Source organism: Pollicipes pollicipes, unplaced genomic scaffold (genome assembly GCF_011947565.3).
Source record: "Pollicipes pollicipes isolate AB1234 unplaced genomic scaffold, Ppol_2.1 Scaffold_4295;HRSCAF=5057_pilon_pilon_pilon, whole genome shotgun sequence".
NCBI classification, from domain to species: domain Eukaryota; kingdom Metazoa; phylum Arthropoda; class Thecostraca; order Pollicipedomorpha; family Pollicipedidae; genus Pollicipes; species Pollicipes pollicipes.
The window spans coordinates 37,214,246-37,236,502 of NW_023596461.1; the positions used below are offsets into that span (position 1 = coordinate 37,214,246).

Below are 22,257 nucleotides of genomic sequence, written 5' to 3' on the forward strand. Positions count from 1 at the left end.
TTTCAAGTATTTTGATTTGTGTGTTGCCAACTTTGTCTGATGTTAACATGCGTACACAAATGAACTGAACAAAAATGCAAGTTGGTACCAGCCAAAAACTAGATTTAAATATCATGTCTTTACCACAAGTGCTGCTGTCAGCAGATAGGTGGGTTGAGATGATGTTCATCATATGCGCTACTCTAAGTTAGGTGAAGTTGGTCAAGTGCATGGCAAGTGGCAATAGGAATTGTGCAAAAATCAGTAACTCCCAACCGCTGCTGTGATACAACCAGGTTATACAGGATGAGATGATGTAAGGCCTCTTAAAGTTAGGCATAGGCCACTTTCATGGAAATAAGCATTGGTATTTTGTAAGAAACAGTGACAAAATGTTTGTTTTCCCTGACTCCATCTTAACAGTAGCTATAAGTATGTCCATTGTGTTTTACTTTTTGATGGGCTGATGTGTAGGAGTCCAAAGTGTTTTTGTTTAGGTGCTTTTTGCTTATTGAATTTTCTGTTGTCATTTTGTTATTTAAGTCCTTTGCTGTGCTTTGTTTTAAAATTGCTGTGGAAGGGAATTGAAAAGTACAGCATCAAATTATTGGTTTTAATAATTTGTTATGCCCATAATACTGTCATGAAATTACTATGCTTTAAAACGCTCCCGGTTGGCCGGCTAGATACCCCTCGCTCAGGTGGGGGTGGGGGCTCTGAGATCTCGGGAACTAAGAAAGCTAGAGACACCAAATTTACGGGGTGTCTTGACCTATACGTGAACTCACTTAGGTTATGGTTTTAGCTTCCTAGGTCATGACATTTAGGTCGAATAAGGTCAAACAAGGTCAAATTCCAAAGCGCCCCCAGAACCTAGGCAACTGTCTCTAAGGAGAAGTTCACAAGCCCATTTGAGGTCATTGACCTTGTTTTACCCTTTGAAGGTCATGGTGACCAAAATGATACAAGACTGATCTGCGTTTTGCATTTGAACAAGCGACAAAGATTACACTAGGCAGTATGTTCCTAAAACAAAACGTTTGACCCGGGTCATCTTAGGCCAATGGTCTGTTCTGACCTCTAAGAAGTCAATTGAAAATGTATAATGCGGTTCCTGCTGTCAATAAATTCGAAATGAGCACCAGATACTATCCCATACAGCAAGCCCTAGAGTAATAAATCAGGTTGGTTTTGACCTTGGTCTGACCATCATACCTGACCTTAGGTCAACGTCATTTGCTCATTCAATATTTGTGGTGCCTAAGAAAGCATCTCAGAGATGTACGTCTTCGTCAAGCACTCCGTTGTTGTATCAGATTGAACGATTCCCTGGAAATTGCCTTCGCGGAAACCATGGGCTGACTTTGACCTGTCATAGGTCAGCGACCTTACAAGGTACATCTAAAATTTGTATGTCAAACGATCTGCCATGCACTTTTCTACAGCTGTGCAAAATTTGGCGCGGCTACGCCGCGCCGTTCATAAACCATGTGGGAAAAGCCCTCGGGGAGGGGGGCAATTTGCTCCCACCCCACTCCCCACCTGAACGCGTGTTAATGTATTCTGTTTCACTTTAATGGCCTAAGATGTTAAAAAAACGAAATGGTTTTGTCAGTTGCCTGATACTACCTCCATGCCAACTTGAAATAGGTGTCTGTTGCTGAAGCATCAGTCACGAGCTCATAAGTTTCATCTTCTTGTGACTGATTTTTTCACTCCTTTTTGCATGGTCTTTTTCAGATGGAAATTTTCACTCTCACCCTACTTCAAAAGAAATTCTAGCTCCCTGCACACATTTCCCGACGTAGTTAATCATTTACATTGGTCCGATCCCAGATGGTGTTTTCAATGGCACGATTTTGGCCGATATTGTCACCTGTTGGCTCATTCTGTTTCCACCAGGCATGATTCAAAAGAGCATGAATCTCAAATTTAGCAAAGGTTTGCTTGCACTCCCATACAATCCACTGATAATTCCGATACCTCAGCTTCACCAAATAAGGACCATGTGAAGACTCAACTTCCATGGAAATCAGATGGCTCTACCCTCACCTCTGTTCTTACTTATTCGTTTTATTAAACCATGTTGCAATGTTTGCTTGGAAAATCCTTTCAGCATTAGGCGGCAAAAACGCAACCGCGTAGCACGGACTGCGCATTTTCGCATCTCCCTTGACCTGGAATCGACAGCTCCAGCACACAATCCCAACGGCGACTGCAGCGCCTCTGATTAGACGAAGCGCAAGAGCATGACTGCAGATGTCGACCGGGCGCCGATGCGGCTCAGGCGGCGGCAGGGTCGTTTCGGGTCGTTTGGCTCGGCGGTCCGGCTGAATATTCATCCCGGCAGAGGCTGCGCCCCAGCAGCGGCAGCGCACCCCGCACACAAAGCGCGGGCGCACGGACAGCAGACTGCATTCCCTTCTAATTAATTAGGCTGTTTTGAAGGAAGCCGGCCGCTGCCTTCGTCGCCGCGGGCTGCCGGTGCGCTGTGACAGCCGTTTAGGATGGTGGAGGGAACGTGTCACCTTGGAAGGTTATTACAACAGCCCTCCGTTATGGAGTCACGCGAGCAGGTGATGGGTAGAACGGGTCGGGGCTGGCCGCGGCTCATCCGAGTTTTGTGAAAGCTTGATATTATTCTGATAGTGAAGAATGATAATTGTCTGAGAACGGAATGGATTCATTTGCTTTTGAGGAACTCCTGCGCTACCGCTCAATATTGGACTTTTGGAAAAAGTGATCACTGAACGTGGGAAATGAAGACAGAAAGTACGTCTGAGTCATAAATCAATCTGTTTGCATAAACCAATTCGTTGGTTCACTAAACAATTCGTTTGCTCATTATTGGGTTTGGTAGATTAAGGCTGTTATCAGCTCCGATCTTTACATTCATTTGCTTTGGAAGTGAGCCTATAATTTCAGCTGTGGCTATTTGAGCTATCTCAGCTATTCCAGACCCTATTTGCTATGATCTTAATTTCATTGACCCAGTGACCCTCCCATTGCAGCTGTAGTCTTGCAGATACAGAATGCAGATAACATTCGTCTCCTCAGATATGCGAAACAAGATGCGCAGTAAGTATGCTATACGGTAACAAAACTAGGAAAAGGCTCTAGCTATGAATGCCAGGGCAGCCCACGCCGCAGTTTGTACTGATGCGCATTACGCTGTACATGGAGTTGTGACTGCAACGAAAGCCATCACAAAAATCATCAAAACCGTACCAAAATGACGCCACAATTCGACATTGCGCCCGTCCGTCAGGCGCTATACGCAGTGGATGGACGATGCTGTCATTGTACGAGCCTTGATCGAAATCACATCTGTGTAATTGTGCATTTTGACCGACACATTTTCATACGAATGCAGCATTTCGCACCCTCATGCGACTAACGAAGTGTCACCCAGAGCGTTCTTCCTGCGTCCTGGGCAGGCTAGCGGGGACCGCCTCTCCCGGAACGTGCACGTGCTTTCACCGTGCAGCCAGGTCCCAGCGGGCCGACCTCGGCGGGGCTGTCGGCCGGCCGTGCGCCGCTGGCGGCGGCGGCTGCCGCTGTCAAGGCCATGTGCGCCTGTCAAGGCTCTAATGGCCGCGACCAGTCGGCCACCGACGCCGGCCAAATGACGCCGCACCGCGGCCGGCAGCTGTGTATGACGCCGGCTGACACTGCTCCCGCCTGTTGACGCGTCAGCCCAGGCCTGGTAGAATGAGCCGTGTCTTACCTCGCCCGCCGCCGCAGATCGGCGACGTTGTCTGGCGGTGTGTGGTGTGGTTGGGCCGGGCCCGAAATCGTCGGCAGGTGTACGAACTGGTCGGGTCGTGTCTGATTCGGCCTGGTGAGAGTGGCGCACACTGTCCGATCGCGCCCTTATTGGCGGCTGGTTGCTGGTGCTCCTGGTTTGTGTCTAAAGTGGTCCGTCGTTTCTCAACATGCCCGACCACGTTTGATAGAGTATATGTTGCTAAGCGGTTTCGGCCCAGAGCGTCGGACATGACTCACATCTGTCAAGCGGTGTCCAGTAGGCCGATATGGTCCATCACCGTCCTTCATCAGAGTGTCCGACGTTGTGTCACTGTCCGCTGTTGTCCGGCTATGGCCGACCTGTCTGACGCCGCGCACTGACTAGATGTGTACCGAAATTGAATTCGCGACCGAATTCAGGATGTGGTGAATGTGCTTATACCGTATACGCTGTTCACCTACTTGAAACATTATTCTACTTAACACAACTGCGTAGATGATTAACGGTCACGTACGTCATGCCAAAAATTAATACTTCGTTCTGGTTCACGCTTTCCCGAGAAGCGTTTCTCAGGGCAAGGACATAAAATTCAGATATTGGTGTAATCGATCCTGGCTTCCAAATGTCGGAAGAGCGAACTGCGGCTCTACGCCGCCGCGCGATTGCTGCGTCGCCCCCCGCCGACGATTTCGGGCCCGGCCCAACCACACCCCATACAGAGTCGATAGCGAAAGAAAACGGTGCCGAAATATTGTAGCTCAAAGACTGCACGGGTACGAAAAATTACGATACAGCGAATGATTTAGATGTGAGCTGAAATGAAGATAGCTTATCTATTATTTGTTATCGTTACCTTTACATTGATTTTCTGACCTTCTCACAAGAAGTCGAATGCCCCGCGTGGGATCAGCTCCGAAAGCTGGAGAAAATTGATATTTCAGTGGGCCTATGATGGGTTCTATCTTTTACATGGCGCGCTCATCTAATTATTGGTTATGTTTTGTATTGCCTCTAAAATTCACACAAGTAGGGAATACCCTCTGTTCTCTAGTGGTACCAAATGTCAATGTCGCTTAAAATGCCGTGTTTCTTTACACTTATCTCTTATGAGCCTTTGAGACATTACGCAGGAATCCACGATAGTCGAGAAGGAATGGCACAACTCGCAACATGTTAGAGGGGCGTAACTCCTCGTAACCCGATCTATTCCAGCTGTCTAATTAGCCATGTGGAGCAACCATGTTGGATTTTCTGTGCTGATCTTCAACAGTGATCTTTTCTTTGACACGGCATGCTCCCAATCCAACGCACTGTGCACATGCGTGTAAATATTTGCATATATGACCAACACAGATCCCTGTAATGCAGTCCGCAACCCAGTGCGCGTGAATGGGAGGTCAACGACCTATGTTAACGCTGCGAGCCTTCGAATACATCCATCCGCCCAGCCTAAGCCCACTTTTCGGCTCCAATGATGATGCGTAATTGTTCAACTAATGTTTACCTTGCCTTTCATAGCCTTGTGTTGTCCAACGGCGTTTGCTCCGTTGGTCGTTAGCGGTCGACATCGACCACTGCCGAATCTCGATGTCCAGCTGTGACTAATGCCGCTTTTTGGTGTCCAGTGCTATCCATCATCCATCATAATCTCTCAATGTCCGACCTGTCCGACAACTACGATGCCTTCCAACGTGTGACCGTGTCCGACACCATCGGCGTCCCGTTTGTATCCGCCAGTGTCTACTAATGTCTTCGCGCGCCCAAACCGGTACGTCGATGGCCGATCATGTCCGGGACATTGCCATGAAATGTCGCCTACCGATGGGGTGGCATCTCCCCAGGTGGAGTGGCATCCCCCAGAGGAGTTCTCCACATCCGCCAACACCACCCGCCTTCCTGTACTGTCTACCGTCTGCTATCCGCATATGCATATACACGAGCGATTTTTTCTTATATTTGCGAGCCATTGCGGCGCGCGCGGTACTTCGGAACGCGACAAAAAAGCCGGGGCATAAGGCAATCACTGGAAGCTTCGGCACGGGCCACCCCAATTTAACTGGTGTCAATCACCTGAATCACCCGGACGCAGGCCTCTAATGCAGTGGGCGCCTACACTTGGCCCATGACCGCGCCCAGTATAGACGTGTCGGTAGGGTTATGAGCACATGCTCCCTCCGTCGATCATTTCGGCGCAGTTCGCCTTTGATTGTTTTGCTTGGTTTTGGTGAATTATATAAATTATCTGCAGGCGTCGGATACTTGCCTAGAATGCATAGTAATGCGTGAAGAAAGCGTATGCTCCAACCGTTCCCAAAGGCGACTGAGGTGGCAAATCTTCTAGACCTATGGAAACACTCGTCGAATGTTTTGTTAACATTAGCTGAAGCTTCCATCCTTGAAGCTTCTCGCGTCGGCTCAAATATTGCATGTTTACAAGCGATAGCCCCGTTCAGGCTTAAACATTGGAGCCAAGCCATACACCGCACTAAAACATATACCACCACGTTTACCAAACTGTCAGCACCTATATGGTGAGTTATATATGTAGGGAAGGCCCTGGTCAGCTTCCGTCACCGTCGACTCGTGTTACACGGCGGGGACATTGCGCCAGCGGCTTCAGGGAAATTCCCCTGATGCCCCGTTTGGTGAATTCCTAACAGCCCAACCAGACTCGGCACTTCCAGCTACATGTCCGCCTCGCTCGGAGCGCGAGTGCTACCCGCCTCTCATGCTCCAGCAATACTTGCCTTCACAAAACCCTTCGTTAAACAAGCGTTTGCGCCGCAGTATCATCCGCCGAGGCGCTTCGAGGAGGAATATTTCAGCTCTAACGGCGGGCGGCCTACACACGGGCCTCATGAATAATTTATGGCCCCGGCACCGAAACGGCTTAGTGCGTTGCATACCATCGAATCGCCGCCTCGTATAGCTTTCCTGCGGGCCTGATAAACATTATGTTAAGACTGGGGAACCATACGCCCGTTCCAATAAATTTGGTTTTGACGTGCACCGTCGAATCATTGTCGGAAAGAGCGTGGCTGCGATTGGCTGGTTTTCCCGGGGGCCTGATGAACAGCATTTTCAGGCTGAATAATCCATATGCCCGGCCAATTCATTTGGTGGTGACATGTGCTATCCAATCGCCGTTAGAGAGAGCGTGGGTGCAACTGGTTGCTGCCACCACCGCGCTTGTTTGGATAAATACTGGATGTTCGGTCGAAAGTGCCGGCAGTTCAGTTGACAGACCTTTGAACGCGTGACGTTGAAATTAGAGCTATCAGCTGCCATTGTTCTGACGAGTGCGCATCTGGCAACATTTCAATACCTCAGTTGTTAAATCAGCCTCCTTGTCATACATGTTGAAATTAGTAATGGTAGCGTACAGCGCGGTGCTCTTTCCGCATGCCGTATTTAAGATTATGCAGTCATTTCTAAGACATCAAACGCTTACAAATACATCAACCAGCCAGCTATCATGGCCTCCAGAAGAAACAGTGCTAAAGCAATGTCGTCCGCATGCCACCAAATTTTTGTAAAATTGTTTGTAATGCTGCACGTGCCAATTTCGATGTCAGTCTGAGGTCATGTGAGAAATGCCCTGAACTCACAGGAGTGATGACATGTAACTGGCACGAAAAGCATTTTGGGCTAGAGCCAGGCTGCCATCTTTTACGTATTTTGCATCTTCGAACTGACCCAGTACCACCGACCCTGCGAGACGTGGAGAACTCAAACCTTAGAATAAAGTTTGTCCTAGACATCACCTAACCCTCCCCAACGTGGCTGGTTTGTCGCACCTCTGCAGCACAAGGTAGTTGTTACGGCTCTGTGCCGAATCTACGCCTGATATGTAGGAGCAGCATTAAAAAACGCGAAGGGAGGTTTCAGATGGATAGCGACGCGATGGATAGAGATTCGCCTGCCTTTCCAAACCATGTCTTACTATTGGTTTTCCAGTTCCGGTTAGGCGCCGTCAGATAGCACGTTTGCCGTCTCTTGGATTTTCATATGTCTGTGAAATAAAGCTGGTTTGAGTCAAATCGCAACACTGTTCACTTCCATGGGGTCAAGTATGGTCATGTAGAGACGAGCCAATGTCTTTCTGGATCTCGACTGCGGACAAATGTACACACAAATCGTCATGCACAACGTTGCTATTGGTACATACACTAAGAAAACCTACTCGCACTGTGAGCGACGGCTCTGAAATCTTTATATGAATGGTACGATCTTGAATGAGCTTTTAGGTTACCATAGGCAGGTGTCGGCCATTTTGGCTCATGATATGTCAGCTCAAAGTACATTTGACGTTAATGTCATGACTGCCTGCGACCTCAGACCATAATGCCCTTTGCAAAGGCCAGCCACATTAGCGATTTCCGATGTATAGCTATTTAAGCCTTCAGAGCAGCTAAACAAAAGATTTAGATACGAAGCTTCAGGAATCATCGCAGAACGCTGGCTTTCCTGATTTTCGTCACGCAGAGTTTTAAATACTTGATCTTAGGTCAGTCGTTCGACAAAGGTTGGAACTTGGAAAATATGTAGGTCACGTGTTAAAGGCTCCTAAGACTTGCTACTGAAAGCTATCACGATGTGCTGAACAGCTAGGAGCTATGCTCGGAAAACCGCAGAGGTCTGCGCCAACCCACTGTCCCGGCAGACGTTGAAGTCGCTGCTATACCCGACATGGCTTTAGGGATAAACACGTAAATCGAGTCAGTTGTTGACAAGATGCAATGCCATTTTCTTGGTCAGACATGGAATGAGAAAGAGTTAGCTAAGATAAGCATCATGCTAAGTCGAAGGAAACTTAGCATACCGTCAGGTGCGGTGCAAGAAAGTGATAACGAGTGAGACCTCACCCAGAACAAAATAATATGCCCCAAAGATACCCGGATTGTGCGAAACCGAAAAATCGTTGGCTCGAAACAATATATAGCAGGCGGGCGGGTGAAACGAAATACGTTGCCCACATTCGCGAAAGCCAGGAGACCGTGCATTGGACTGCCGTCCACGAATTTCTCGTAAGTGTGGTTCGAATTGCTCCAGTGAAGATCCTTGTCCATGCAACAAAGGTCGCAGGAAGGGAAGGTCAGGCGGCGATCCACGCGGATTGGAGGACGGATTCGGCCCGATGGCATGGGCCCGGCTATATTGATTACCGGGTCCACGGCTTACCGGGTTACCGGGTTACCGGATTCACGGGTTGCCATATTACCGGGTTCCCGGGCCTACGATCTCGCTGATCATGCCGTGAGATGCGATGTAGCACGATCAACGGCTATATCGCAAATGCTGAATCCATATTCTCCCTGTGTGGTGGATAAGGTCGCATGCGTAGCATCACATGGGCGACGCAAGTTCACACAAATCCGTGTCCCACGTGAGATGTGACGTAGTAAGGACAGGAACGGCAGCCCCGACCAGGTGATGGTGCATATCCACGAAGAGCGTGCCTGACTCAGGTGTGATGCTTTGTTGACAGGAGGGGCTGACCTGTACCCGGTGATGGTGTACATCCACGGAGACTCCTACCTTTGGTCGTCGGGGAACCTGTATGACGGCGGAGTGCTCGCCAGCTACGGAGAAGTGGTCGTCGTCGCCATCAACTACAGATTGGGCCTGTTTGGTAAGCACCAAACTGTGTGACGTGTATGTGAGGGAAGTCCAGTAACCGTAGAATGTTGTTGATATGCTACTATAGCCAAAAATACCAAGTTAGGTTTACATGGGGCAGAAAAGCATCGAATCGTAGTTTCAAGAAGCTCACATAACGCATCACATTTAGAATATGATCCAGATATGTGAGTGGTAGCTTTATATTTTTTCGTGGATACATCCTACAACCTCAATATTTGATCCAGTGCTACCCCAAAGTTAAAGCAGAATCACCTTAACAGCCAATAAACCAGGATCATGCATTTCGCTAAGGTGTGGGCAAGTTGGGGCAATGGGATGGATCCCACAGCTCCCAATGAAGCGACTGACCAAATTTTTTTTTGACCATTTTTGTCAGAACAAGAAACAGCCTGGAAGCAAATAAGTTTGTTTTGATCATTTTCATGCGCGTGGGAAACGTTGAACCTCTTTTGGATCCAATCTGTTTTCGAACTATAAAACGACTGTGCAGGGTGCGTAAGTTTCTTAACTCACAGGGTCCCAAGTGGGCCCTAAGGGAGATATGTACATGCCATGACCTCAGAGCTCCTTTTTTGGACACCCGTTTCTGAAAGCCACTATAAGCAGTGACGACGCTGGTCAGAGTGAACTTCGCTCGGTCGAGCTTCGTGGGGGGGGGGGGGGGAGGAGGCGCATCGACTGCTGTAGGTCATGCAGCCGGTCGAGCTTCAGTAGGGGCCGTGTTCGATGCATGCAGCCCGTACGGCCCGGCTGTGCCGGCCTCAATGGCGGAATAGCATTGCCTTAGGAATTAACAAATACTCGAGACTAAAATTATGACAAATCCGCAGACTGTCTATCGTAAAAAGAAGCTCCATTTTTGTGCAGCATGCTGTTGAACTCGAAATCTTCTCAGAATCGGAAAACATATCAGGTGATCGAACAGAAACAAACTGTTGTTAAACATGTGGCGAAAGGTAACGAAATCAACATCAATGTCGGCAGTCAGTCGATGCACAACGCTCAGCAGCCCATAACTATCATCTAGCAAAAACGTTACACAGTTGTTCCAACATGATTGTAAGCTATTGAGGCGGCCAAGTGTTTGGCTGCGAACGGATAGATGCACAATGCGACCTGATTTTCGTCTCTCGCTCCCAAAATACATGCTAACCCGTCAGCCGACACCCATCACTTCTCCATTTGGCTCGCGGTCTGGTGAGGCGGAAGCAACAGCGCAGGGGATCTAAGGGAATCCAAGGAGGTGATCCAAAGGGAGATCCAAGGGAGTTCTAATCCGAGGGCCAATCCGATTCAAGACCTCTTTCAAACAAAGAAGCAGAAACAACTGGAAGAGAACTTTATGGGCAAGGCAGTTCCAGGCAGACATTTGAAAATCAATCAGTCGCACATTTTGGAAGCTTCTCTGGCATGTTTTTTTCAGTATTCCACTCGAATAGCGTGTAGAAGACGCGACATACACAGATGCATCACACCCTAAAATATTAAATATTGTTAAAACATGCTCTCGGCACGACACTGATTGGGGTGCGTTATAGGTTCGCGCAGCGTTTCGTCGAAGTTCTCAGCGCGCGTCATTTCATGTGATGGAAAATAGCTGGTGTTGTTTCGATAGCTTTTCCTAATTCGAAAGCTCTTGATGGTCTTTGATAGCTCTTGATATCTGTAGTGTTCAGGTGTTTTGATAGCTTATTTCCGCAGTTGGCGTTAAACCTTGGTTGTTCGGCCGCCTAGTGGAAATTACATGAACCTGTGTTTGGTCATGTCACCGCCGCGGAGTCTGCGTGTGAGGCGACAGCCATTTGTGCGGGTTGTTGTCTGTGTGGTTCAGCGCGGCTGGCCGTGTGGCTGTTGTGGGCTGTGTTCCGGGCTTCTTGGGTTGACATTATGGCAGACAGTTGTTTGATTTAAGTATGAAGAAATAAACCTGTGTAAGCGGATGGAACATTACAAAAGCCTTCGACGCCTCTGGATTGGATGCTTCCTCATTAGCTCTTGATCTTCGTCTCAGAAAGTGGCCACAAAGACAGCGCACTGATACGTATCATTTGTCCGCTTATCTATGAAGAAACCTGGTCTGTCCTTTCTAAAATTTTGCATGAAGATCCATTCCTGTTTAGGCGTCATTGGAGCCACCAGATTATTCCTAGCATTTACATAGTATATCACGTGGTGTCGAGGCGTCCAATTTATGATTTTTTACCTCAGATGCGCATAACATGCCATCGATTTATGATTGTCGGAGTGATGGATACCTTTGAGGTGGATTCCTCTGATCAAACATGCGCGTTTTTGGTTTTGGTAACAACGATAGACAACTTCGCTCGGGCTATGGTGGGGATGTTCATTTCACCTGTATCAATATCACTGCAAATCCTGTGGCAGCATTTTCACTTGGGCGAGCCCATTGTTGGGCAGCTGGAACCGCTCAAAATTGGTGGTAGGAGGTCAGAGAAGAGCGTTGGTCGCTGGACTGTGATTCTGAAATGGCAGCAGGTTGGGGGCGGGGGCCAGCCGATTCCAGCCCGCGCCGTGCTCGCGCGGGTGCGGGGTTAAGTTAAGCGATTCCAAAGTGAAGACAATCCGGACCTCGGACAATACAACGGATGCGCTAAGCAAAATAGCGCAACACAGCTGGGCTCACGCTGCACAAAAATCACTTACGTTTATCTCAACAGGCTCCGAAGCCCACTTGGAATTGGGCGGGGCCGAGTCCCGCGGACATATGGTCGTCCGGAATTCCGCTAGAAGAGCCCCGTTTTGTCACCAGTCCCCGGAAACGGCGACTTACCAGTCATCTGGCGAACAGCGCTCGTCGACGACTTCGCCGGGGGCGGCCGCAGGATTCGATAACTTCTCCAATATCAGGCAATCCGTGATTGATAATCCGGTGAGCGGCATCACACTGTGTGGGGGTTGGTTGGGGAGGGGAGGAGAGAAAGGAGCGGATCGCGCCGTCTTTTCAGCCCTTGGAGACGCCGTAACTTCGGGAGTAGCATGCTTAAAGGGAACGCTCCATATTTGAAGGCGTTACTTATAAGTAAAAAACTGGTCTAGAAAGCATGATGTCAATTATACATTTAGTATGTTAGATTGTACGTCATTTTGTACCGCGTCATAGACCGTTTCTATGACAGCACTCATTTTTCTTCAGTTTTTCAGTCTCCTGAGAGGTGGCCCGCGGTGGTGCTAGATGTGTCCTGCACCAAACGTCGTTTGGTACTCGTGTTTCGGCGCTTTCAGCGTGCTGTTATTGCATATTTATCCGGGTGTTTAAAGTTCTAACTTATATTCATGTGCTCGGTGATAGCGTTATTCTTAAGTCACACGATTGCAAGTCTTATTTCCGTGATATCTAGAAAGAATGTTTGACTTCTTGTGCTAGGTAGCACAAAACGTATTTTTACTTGAGTTTGGACGACAGTGGTTGAAAGCCAATTGACGGTCTTTATATGCGACAATTGTGCTCACGACCACCAGATATGGACCACTCGAACATAAGATTATTCTTGCCTTGAGCGCCGCGTAGCCAGTGGAATGATAGACTTTGATTTACGTTATTATGGCAGCATGAATGCCTGGGTAACCTTGAAATATTCTGCGCAGAATAGTCTGCACATCGTCGCGGGCGTGTAGCTCAGAAACTAGAGGGGTTTAGGTCTTAAGAAGGTCAGGGCTTTGACCTGCACCGAGTGCTCTTCAAGGCGGTTATTTCAGTTAAAATCCCGATTACAAATGTGAAAACATTTTTTAACCCCTTTAACCCATGACCCCGCGGTCATGTGTAGAAAGCTTATTGCTAACTGTGTTTCACGGTTCCCTGTTAATGAGCGTGCGAAATGCTACTGACAGCAACGAGTACATATGTGTTGTAAAATAGGACTGTTCTACAGGATCCTACAAGGATTATGGCACCTGGCAGGGGTGTTTAAGTCGGGGACGGACGTGTTGGTCAGGCAGCAAACCTTCGGTCGTGTAAGCTGGACCGATACCGGGCCACCCTGACGAGTCCCCACCGATACCGGGTCACCCTCACGAGTCCCCACCGACACCGGGTCACCCTCACGAGTCCCCACCGATACCGGATCACCCTCACGAGTCCCCACCGATACCGGGTCACCCTCACAAGTCCCCACCGATACCGGGTCACCCTGACGAGTCCCCACCGACAGCAGCCGGGTCACCCTCACGAGTCCCCACCAATACCGGGTCACCCTGACGAGTCCCCACCGACAGCAGCCGGGTCACGCTCACGAGTCCCCACCTATAGCAGTGGCAGATGGATTCAGCAGTGGAAATTGGAAATGGCCGAAGTCCGTTTGGAGTGCTAAGATCCAGCTTAGCACCCAGTTGCACCAGCACTAAACAAAAGTAGTGCACGTTTAGGTTATACACCGCTTCGTGGTAGTTAAAGGCCCATTTGACCCTTTGATCCGGCCCTGTCGTGCATGGAAGGGGGAGTGCCTCAGACGATGTAGCGCTGCGAGTCGGGGCACGGCACGTTGGTTCCTCTGGCAGTTATAGCGGACAGGATGGCGTGCTGCTTGGTGACCGGGGAACATAAAATCTACCAGGTGAAAAGCAGACAGACATCCTCCCAGTGAACTAGACCCGCTTTTGAACTGGGGCGGGAGCGAAAAAAAATTCGTCGCAAAGAGACCGTACAGGAGTGAAAAATTAAATTTACAAAAGTTCAAACTCATGAGCCAGTAAGAGATACTCTAGCAAACAGAGACATCTATTTCAAGTTGGTATGGATGCAGCATCAGAAGCATGAAACACATGTATTTTAAACAAGTTCGGCCAATTCATTGAAACAGAATACATAAAAGGACATCCATTTCATAGCAGCTAAATGAGCATGAAAACAACTATGTAACACCAATGCCCTGATGCTACATTTTGCACTTCCGTTCCACGATCTTTTTAACACAAAACAAAGCAAAGGAATTCAACAACAAAAAAACAACGACAAAAAACCAACAAGCATAGAGCACTTCAACAAAAACGCCTTGAATTCCTGCACAGCAAAACATCACCAAATATTCCACCACAACCAGACCTCTGGCTTCTGTAAATATAAGGTCGGGAAATATAAATATCATGTCACTGTTTCTAGTAAAATATAAAGGCTATTTCTATGACAGTAACCCAACTAAGCCAAACCTAAAGAAGCCTTACCTTATCTCATCCTGTCTAACCTATTTGTATTACAGCAGCATTTGTGAGGCACTGATTCTTGCAAAAGTCATACTGCCAGTTGTCATGTAATTAACCAGCTTAGCCTAAGAGAATAGCCCATATGCTGAATATCATCTCAACTCACCCCACCTATTTTTCGACAGCAGAATTAGTGACAAAAACATGATAAAGCTTATTTTTGGCTGGCATCAACTTGCATTTTGGTTCACTTCACTTGCGTCAGCTTGTTGATACCAAACAGTTAACACGCGCTCGGGTGGTGGTCGGGGGGGGGGGTGGTCAAATTGCCCCCCCCAAAGGTTTTTCCAGAATGGTTTCGGTACGACGCGGTGTAGCCGCGCCAAATTTTGCTTAGTTGTAGACAATTGAATAGCGGATCGTTTGACATAAGTAAATTAGGTACACCTTGTAAGGTCACTGACCTAGGGCAGGTCAAAATCAGGCCATGGTTTCAGCCAAGGCAAGTTCTAGGGGAATCGTTAAATCTGATACAACAACAGAGTGTTTGACGAAGTGATCACAGATCTGTCAAGAAATAAGGTGTTCATATATCTCTGATGTGCTTTCTTAAGCACCTTAAATATTGAATGAGCAAATTACGCCTGACCTAAGGTCAGGTATGAAGCTCAGACTAAGGTCAAAACCAACCTGATTTATTACTCCAGGGCTTGCTGTATGGGGTAGTTTCTGGTGCTCATTTCGAATTTATTGAGAGCAGAAACCGCATTACAAGTCTTCCATTGACTTCTCAGAGATCAGAAAAGGTCATTGATCTAAGATGACCCGGGTCGACATTTTGTCTTAGGAACATACTGCCTGGCGTAATCTTTGTCGCTTATTCAGAGGCAAAACTCGGAGCAGTCTTGTATGATCTTTGTCACCATGACCTTCAAAAGGCCAAAAAAGATGACTGAGCTCAAATGGGATTGTGACCTTTGCTTAGAAACATTTTTGGAGACCATCCTCAAATTTAACTTTGTTTGACTTTATTTGACCTAAAGGTCATGACCTAGGAAGCTCAAACTTTGAACTAAGTGAGTTCACGTACAGGTTAAGACACCCTGTAAATTTGGTGTCCAAAGCTTTCTTAGTTCCCGAGATCTTAGGGGGGTCAAATTAACCCCCCACACCCGAGCGAAGGGTATCTGGCCGGCCACCCGGGCGCGTGTTCACAGTACTCAAGTCCAAACCGCTCAAATCACTTTGAACAACTTATTCTGAATGTCATGATAAGCCTCTGTCAAGGGCAATGGTGAGTATGCTCCACAAAACAATCTCTCTCGTCCAAGCGTGACCTAGCTGATAGATGGCCACAAAACCAGTTTTGCTGCTTGCCATTTCAGCTGCAACGAAGGCATCGGTTAAGGTTTCGGTATTCATATTTAAGGACTTAAAGTTTGAAATGTTGGTTCTACATTTAAATGGGATGGCCTATTTGCTAAAAACCTATGTTTACCTTACACTATAATTGCTGTGCAGCTTAGAGTACTCTTGTGTTAAAAAGCATGGTGGTTGCCTACATTTCAGCTGTTTGCCAGTTAGCAGTTCATAGTATATATGGAGACATCCTGTTAAAGCAAACATGAGAGGACTTTAACAAATTTGAGGCAAATAGCCAAGGTATAAAACAAAATAGCTTGATTCATGACTTGTGGCATCATAATTTGCCTTCAGAACACAATTCGATGGATTTAAACAGAAAATGAATAAATCTGGTTACAAATCATGTTATGAAAGCAGGTAAGGTTGGCAATTAGCTGCTCCACGTGATAAACTTACTAGCTTTTTAAAGGTAGGCTTCTTTCTACCACCCCACACGAAAACTCAGTATATTCCGCATGGTTTGCAACAGACAAGATCATCCAACCCACCCACAAAATATAAATATCAATCATGCCCACCAACCTACAAGATTAAAATGCGAAATAAGTAAGAGGATGTATGCATAACAAAACAGTTTTGTAGGATAGAATTTCGTTACCAAACACTTCTGTACTGGCTGCGGAAAGTCTGTCCCAAATTATGCACAGCATGATAATGTAACGTGGCGAGGTGGCGAGACTGGAGTGGCCTAGATCTAGCATTAATGAGTCTCGTCATGAACCAAAAAACGGCTAACTGGAGGTTCAACAGCGCAATAATTGCGGTCTCAAAAAGTTCTGTGCTTCAAGATGTCCCCTGCAATCCATGCGGATTGGTCGCTCTTGGGTGCATATCAACCATTTTTGGGCGGCTGACGAATAAATCCAATTCGTGTATGAAATAGATGCAAGTTTGCAGTTGGAACATTTACCAGAGGCATTAATCAACATTCTGAGCCATAGATGGTGTCTTCAAAGATTATCGGAAAGGAGGGAAAAATGAAGTTGTACCACACTATTGTGATAGCAAGGAAAGCGAAAGTAATTAAAGGGAATATTCCACATTTGTATAGGGGTGTGAACTGAAATGGAAGACCCAAAACGCTCTAGTTCCTGAGCTACACGCCCACAAAAGTGCGAAAAGGTTTATTGGGAGCCTATTTCAAAGTCGTTTAGCATTAATGACATTATAGAAACGTTATGCGATCGCGGTCATGCTACATGCTGTTTCCTGCTTATGGTCAAACAGCATGGCCGCTGATACATTTGCAAAAGCGATGATGCTGAACGTATGACACAATGCGCGGAAGATGATTGGCTGTCAGCAAGATTTCGCTGCTGAATGCGTGTCGCGAACGTAAGCGTGGGCACTTTCGGGTTGTGCGGTCGTGAATGGGGCATTTTTCCATTTTTCTAGGCCATAGGTCAATGTTGTACAAAACGCCACTGTCTGCAAAAAAGTACGGCACCCAAAAACGGTCACTCTCCCGAAAGTTATAAAAAAGAACACGCGATGGCAAATCTATATTTTCTCCCGCTTGTGTTTTTTCTTCTATTGACGTATTTCTTACAGTGTGAGTGTGACTCAGGGGCTTGTGAATCAGATCAATCAGAGTGTGAATCAATGGCTTTAACTGTGTGTGATCACTAGGGGTGTGTGCCAGTGGCTTGTATTGATCTTGATGTGATGGGGAGTATGCGTGTGACGTTTGTGCTTTTGAGAGAGAACATTGCTTTTGTATTCTTTAAGTTTACTAGCTCTCAATAAAATGTGATACATCGATACCTACCTATACCTTGGTTGCAAGGGGTGTACAAAGGCAGTTTGGTACTTCAGTATGATCTTGCCAACATTTTGAACCTATTGAGGTACTGCAACATGTTGTTAATCCATTGCATACCATTATTTCAGCGATTCATTTTGGTAGTGAGGGCTGGTGCGTGCAGCTCAGTGAACATGCCCAGTATATGATCACACAATATGGCTTTGCAAAATTGTATATCCCTAAATAATTATGAAAATGTAGAGCTGTGTTATTGTTGATGCACATTCTACTGTCTTAACAAATTTTGTATGCAGGCGAATATTGCTTGAGCCATCAATGTCACAGTTACTGCAACTTGCGTGATATGCTGGGTGCTGAGAAAATTCTAAAAGAAGCGTTGTTGGTGTCTTAGACATCACTTGATGATATTTTTATCTTGATCCTTGTGTGCACCGGCAGCTTCAACACTTCCTTGCATTTTGCCCATCCAACCATAACTTTATGCACTTGTCATGTCTCCAGCCTTGTCCAAGGTCAGCATGTTTGCGGTGTCATTTCACCACGTGCACAATGTTCCCGTTATTTTTTAGTAAAGCAGCCTGATGGCGGCAGCATGTTGCATGACTGTGGAAGTGGAAGACGAGCTTGCATCTTTGTTATCCATGTTTTGTGGATTCCCAAAATAGGCCGAGCAAGACATGTCACTTATTGGTTGCGTGTTTTGCTGAAAGTGATTTGTATATTGTATCATGTGTTTTTGGTCAGTCATATGTCAGATGGGGAGTCAACATAAGAGTTAGACAAGGGTTAGACAGTAAGAGTATTACACAATGCACCACTTTGCTTGACTACTCTGTGACAAGTCTATGAGATAGCAGCTTATCATTTATGAATGACTGGTAACAACTGGTTTAACAATGCCAAAGGACTATCAACGGCAAGAATGTTATTGCACCACAATGGCTATATCAGGGTTAACTGTCGATTGCGTAAGTAATCCTTAGTAAGAAAAACATTCTTTGTAGCTTCACCTTACCATCTTTACCATAGGAATAGGAACGCTTTGGCAATCAATTCGTAGCAATGTTACAGACTTATTAATTTTTACATGACACGGCATTTCTAGTAATATGTAAAAAAGAAAGTAACTTGCTTCATTTCCAGCTAGAAGCAATAAAGAAAGCAACTACTGAGCACATAACATGGCATCAATGTCAGGACTACAGCATTGCGGGCAACGAAGGGTCGACATCACAATATTCGCAAGACCATCATCCACATCATAGCAGCAACAGCAGCAGCTCAACATGTCGTGCTTTGATATTAATGATCTGCCATAAAAGCTGGCGATCGCTACGTTGCGCATGTCAAACTGTCCACAAGAGCTTTTCTTACGGTCAGAACCAAGACAACAAAAACCAAAAACAAACAATCCACCAATCCGCCGCCCGACACGGCCCCCGCGACGAGAATGGCCGGTTAGGCGTCAGCTTTCGTGTATTTCGAGGCATTCTTTAGGTCTGGCTGCTGGATGCTGCCAGGTATCGCTGTCGTCACAAAACCATTCCATGACACCATCACAAACAATGACGTCATGGGGCGCATTTTTACAAACTTTGAAATTTTTCGACCTAGCGTCGTTTTTGAATCTCGAAAGCTTGTCAATAGTTACAAGTAAGCTTTTCCCATCAAATATAATGCCCACCTCAATGTCTTCAAACGTGGAACATTCCATTTAAATAAATATAGAGACTTAGAGTTGTTTGGTGAAGTTTTGTGACCAACAAATTTGGCCGAAAGCACGTGAAAGTGTGTGCTTAAGATGTTCAGCTTTTTTATTTTATTTAGAAGGCATGCCTTGAATTTTTCACTCCTTCATTTCAAGAGTGGTGTGATTTAGTGGTCAAGTTTCTTGGGAGTAAAAGAAATGCGTGGGGTAAAATTCTCTGCCAGGCTTTGTCGGTGTTTATATGAGGCTTTGCTTTGCTGTGGTGTTTGCGTTGTATGACCAAAAAAGTGGGGATGCGTGAATACCTTGCATCTGGCACACAGGTGAAGATTGTGATGCATTTTGTAAAAAAAAAACTTGATACATGCAAGCGGCTGGATTCTCTGAGGCTTTCGGGCTTGAAGGCACCTGGTACCCCTTGCTTTGGGCATACATAGGCATGATTCAGATGTAGGTGAAGCAGGATAAAGCCATGGGTGTTCAGGTTTTGTGTGGCCTTGTTTGTGCCTGATGGTTTCAAGGTAGCTCGGTTTTGGATGACACCGTAAAGCATTTTAAAGGGAAATATGGGTTTGGTATGTGCGGGTAGACGATATCAGATAGGAGTGAAAAGTTCACATGAACTATGGGAAAGTAGTGAAAAATTTATCCCCGTAGGTTATTGTTTTACACCCGAAGCTGGCAGTTTTAGGACACTGCATCCTCCGTCTTCTCTCATTTATACATCATTCCACATTCTCACGACGTCCTGTTTATCCGGAACAGGTTATATGCCCCAGCCATAAATGGGCTCAACAGCCCCCTAGTGGGGACCCGTCCTAACGCCCGCACATTCTCCGGAGAGGGTTCCCTATGCGGGCTACGTCTGAGGGGAGCACTCTCAAGTATATTTAGCCTTGCCCACCACTATCCGCCCTCCATACCATGACCGCGAAATGGTCACCACGTGCCGAAAAGGCTTTGATCCAACCTCCCCCCCCCCAAAAAAAAGTATTTGGACGACGAATGTTTTTTCTCGACTATCACTTTACCTGCATGCATCGGCAAGTTATACCATGCTTGATTAGTCTGCTTTTCGCGGTGCCCAGCCTTACAGCAGTTTTGTAGTTCAGCAATGAGTTTCATCAACCAATTTTCCTCTGCTTTGTATGAGACATTGGCGAAAGCGCTACTCATTTTGTGAAAAAGCAAATGGCTGATATTGACAGCTTTTCGCTTACTTAAATACGATGTCATCGCTGGGTCCTTTCACACGCTTTCCTCGGTTTTCTTGGCCCATCTGTGAAGTTCCGCACTAACCGCTCCCGGTAGTTAGAAACTTCGGAAGAGCGCGCAATAAACGCGTAATATCGCCTTTGTTGTAGTCATAAAGTACAATAAACGGATAATGAGATTTGGCGACGCTGAGGTTGCCAGTTAGCGCGGCACGAGCGACATTTGGGGCAGAGTGGCGCTAGACACAAGCGACATTTGGGGCAGAGTGGCGCTCGGCACGAGCGACATTGGGGGCAGAGTGGCGCTCGGCACTCGAGCGCAATTACTGGTACTTAAAGCGGGCAAGAAGCGGTCCTTTCTCTGCCCAGATCGGGGATATGGCTGTCTGCCGAATGGCTCGGGTATCTAGGGGATGTTTGAGAACGGCGGAGGCCCTAGGGTGTGCGGCTAGCTCAGGTGGCACTTCAAGTTTGCTGAACTTTGGCAGATGTGGTTTGTTTTGACAGCTCTAAGCAGCATCGTTCTCGGCTCATGCAACCAAGTTCTTAAAGGGCATGTGTCATCTTTGTTTCGTGAACGGATATTAATTGACTGCAGCTTGCCATCCGCTGCTGCAATTCTCGTGGTCATACATATTGCGCGATGCTAGGAGTTTGGAATGTTCAATTTCTCTCTTCACATCAGACGCACAGACATCATCATACATCACAGTAGAAATGTGACGCCTTTGAAACATAGCAGAATGATATGAATTCGATTGTGGTAACATAACTGTGCGGAGGGCAAACTTTTTCAGAATTTGAATGCTTATTGTCGTACTTGTGGAAAAGTCTTGATGGTTGACAGGAAATGCCGTTTGGTGTATCTGTCTAGAATGTTTGAAAGGGAATATTCCACTTTTACAGGGGTTCTGCGCTAAAATAACCATCTTGACAGCCTTTTGATACAGCTTACGGCCATGTCCTTTTAAAGACCCAAAACCTTCTGGTTTCTGAGTTATAAGCGCGCAAAAGCGCGAAAAGGTTTTTGGGAGATTGCTTAAGAAGTCACCTTGGCATTGATGTCGTCATAGAAACGTCATAGGATTGCCGTTATATTGCAGGCTCGTTCCTGCTTATGGTCAATACAGCATGGCCACTGATACATTCCCAAGATCGATGATGCAACACGTATGATACAATCCCCAGAAGGTGATTAGCTGTTCGTGAGATTACGCTGCTGAAAGTGTGTCGCAAACGTAAGCGTCAGCACTTTCGTGTTGTGCGGCAGTCGTCGCCAACGGGGCATTTTTCCTTATTTCTAGGCCATAGGTCAATACAAGGAAAAGAGAACGCCACTATCTGCCAAAAAAGTGCAGCACCGAGAAAAAGAACGACACTCCCGAATGTTATAAAAAAAAAGAAGACGCGACGGCTGGCCTGCCTTTTTTCTCATCCTGGCGGTTCTTCTGTTGACGTATTTCTCACAGACAGCTCAGTTGGCACCTTGTATGCCGGAGCAAAGAACCTTGCATGGGTTAGCAAGGCACTGAAAAGTAAAATAAATATCATAGCGATTTCAGAGATATATTCTACCAAATATTTAACACATATCCTAGGACAAATTTAAATCCTA

The 22,257-nt window shown here is 46.6% G+C and overlaps 1 protein-coding gene across 1 annotated transcript in view; it reads left to right on the plus strand.

Annotated features, from left to right (window-relative positions):
- The window catches only part of LOC119097496 (neuroligin-4, Y-linked), a 127,480-nt gene that overhangs the window by 45,413 nt on the left and 59,810 nt on the right, over window positions 1-22,257 (plus strand). The window contains exon 3 of the mRNA XM_037220526.1: window positions 9,216-9,359. Coding sequence (XP_037076421.1) covers window positions 9,216-9,359 — 144 coding nt within the window. The remainder of the gene's footprint in view (window positions 1-9,215; window positions 9,360-22,257) is intronic.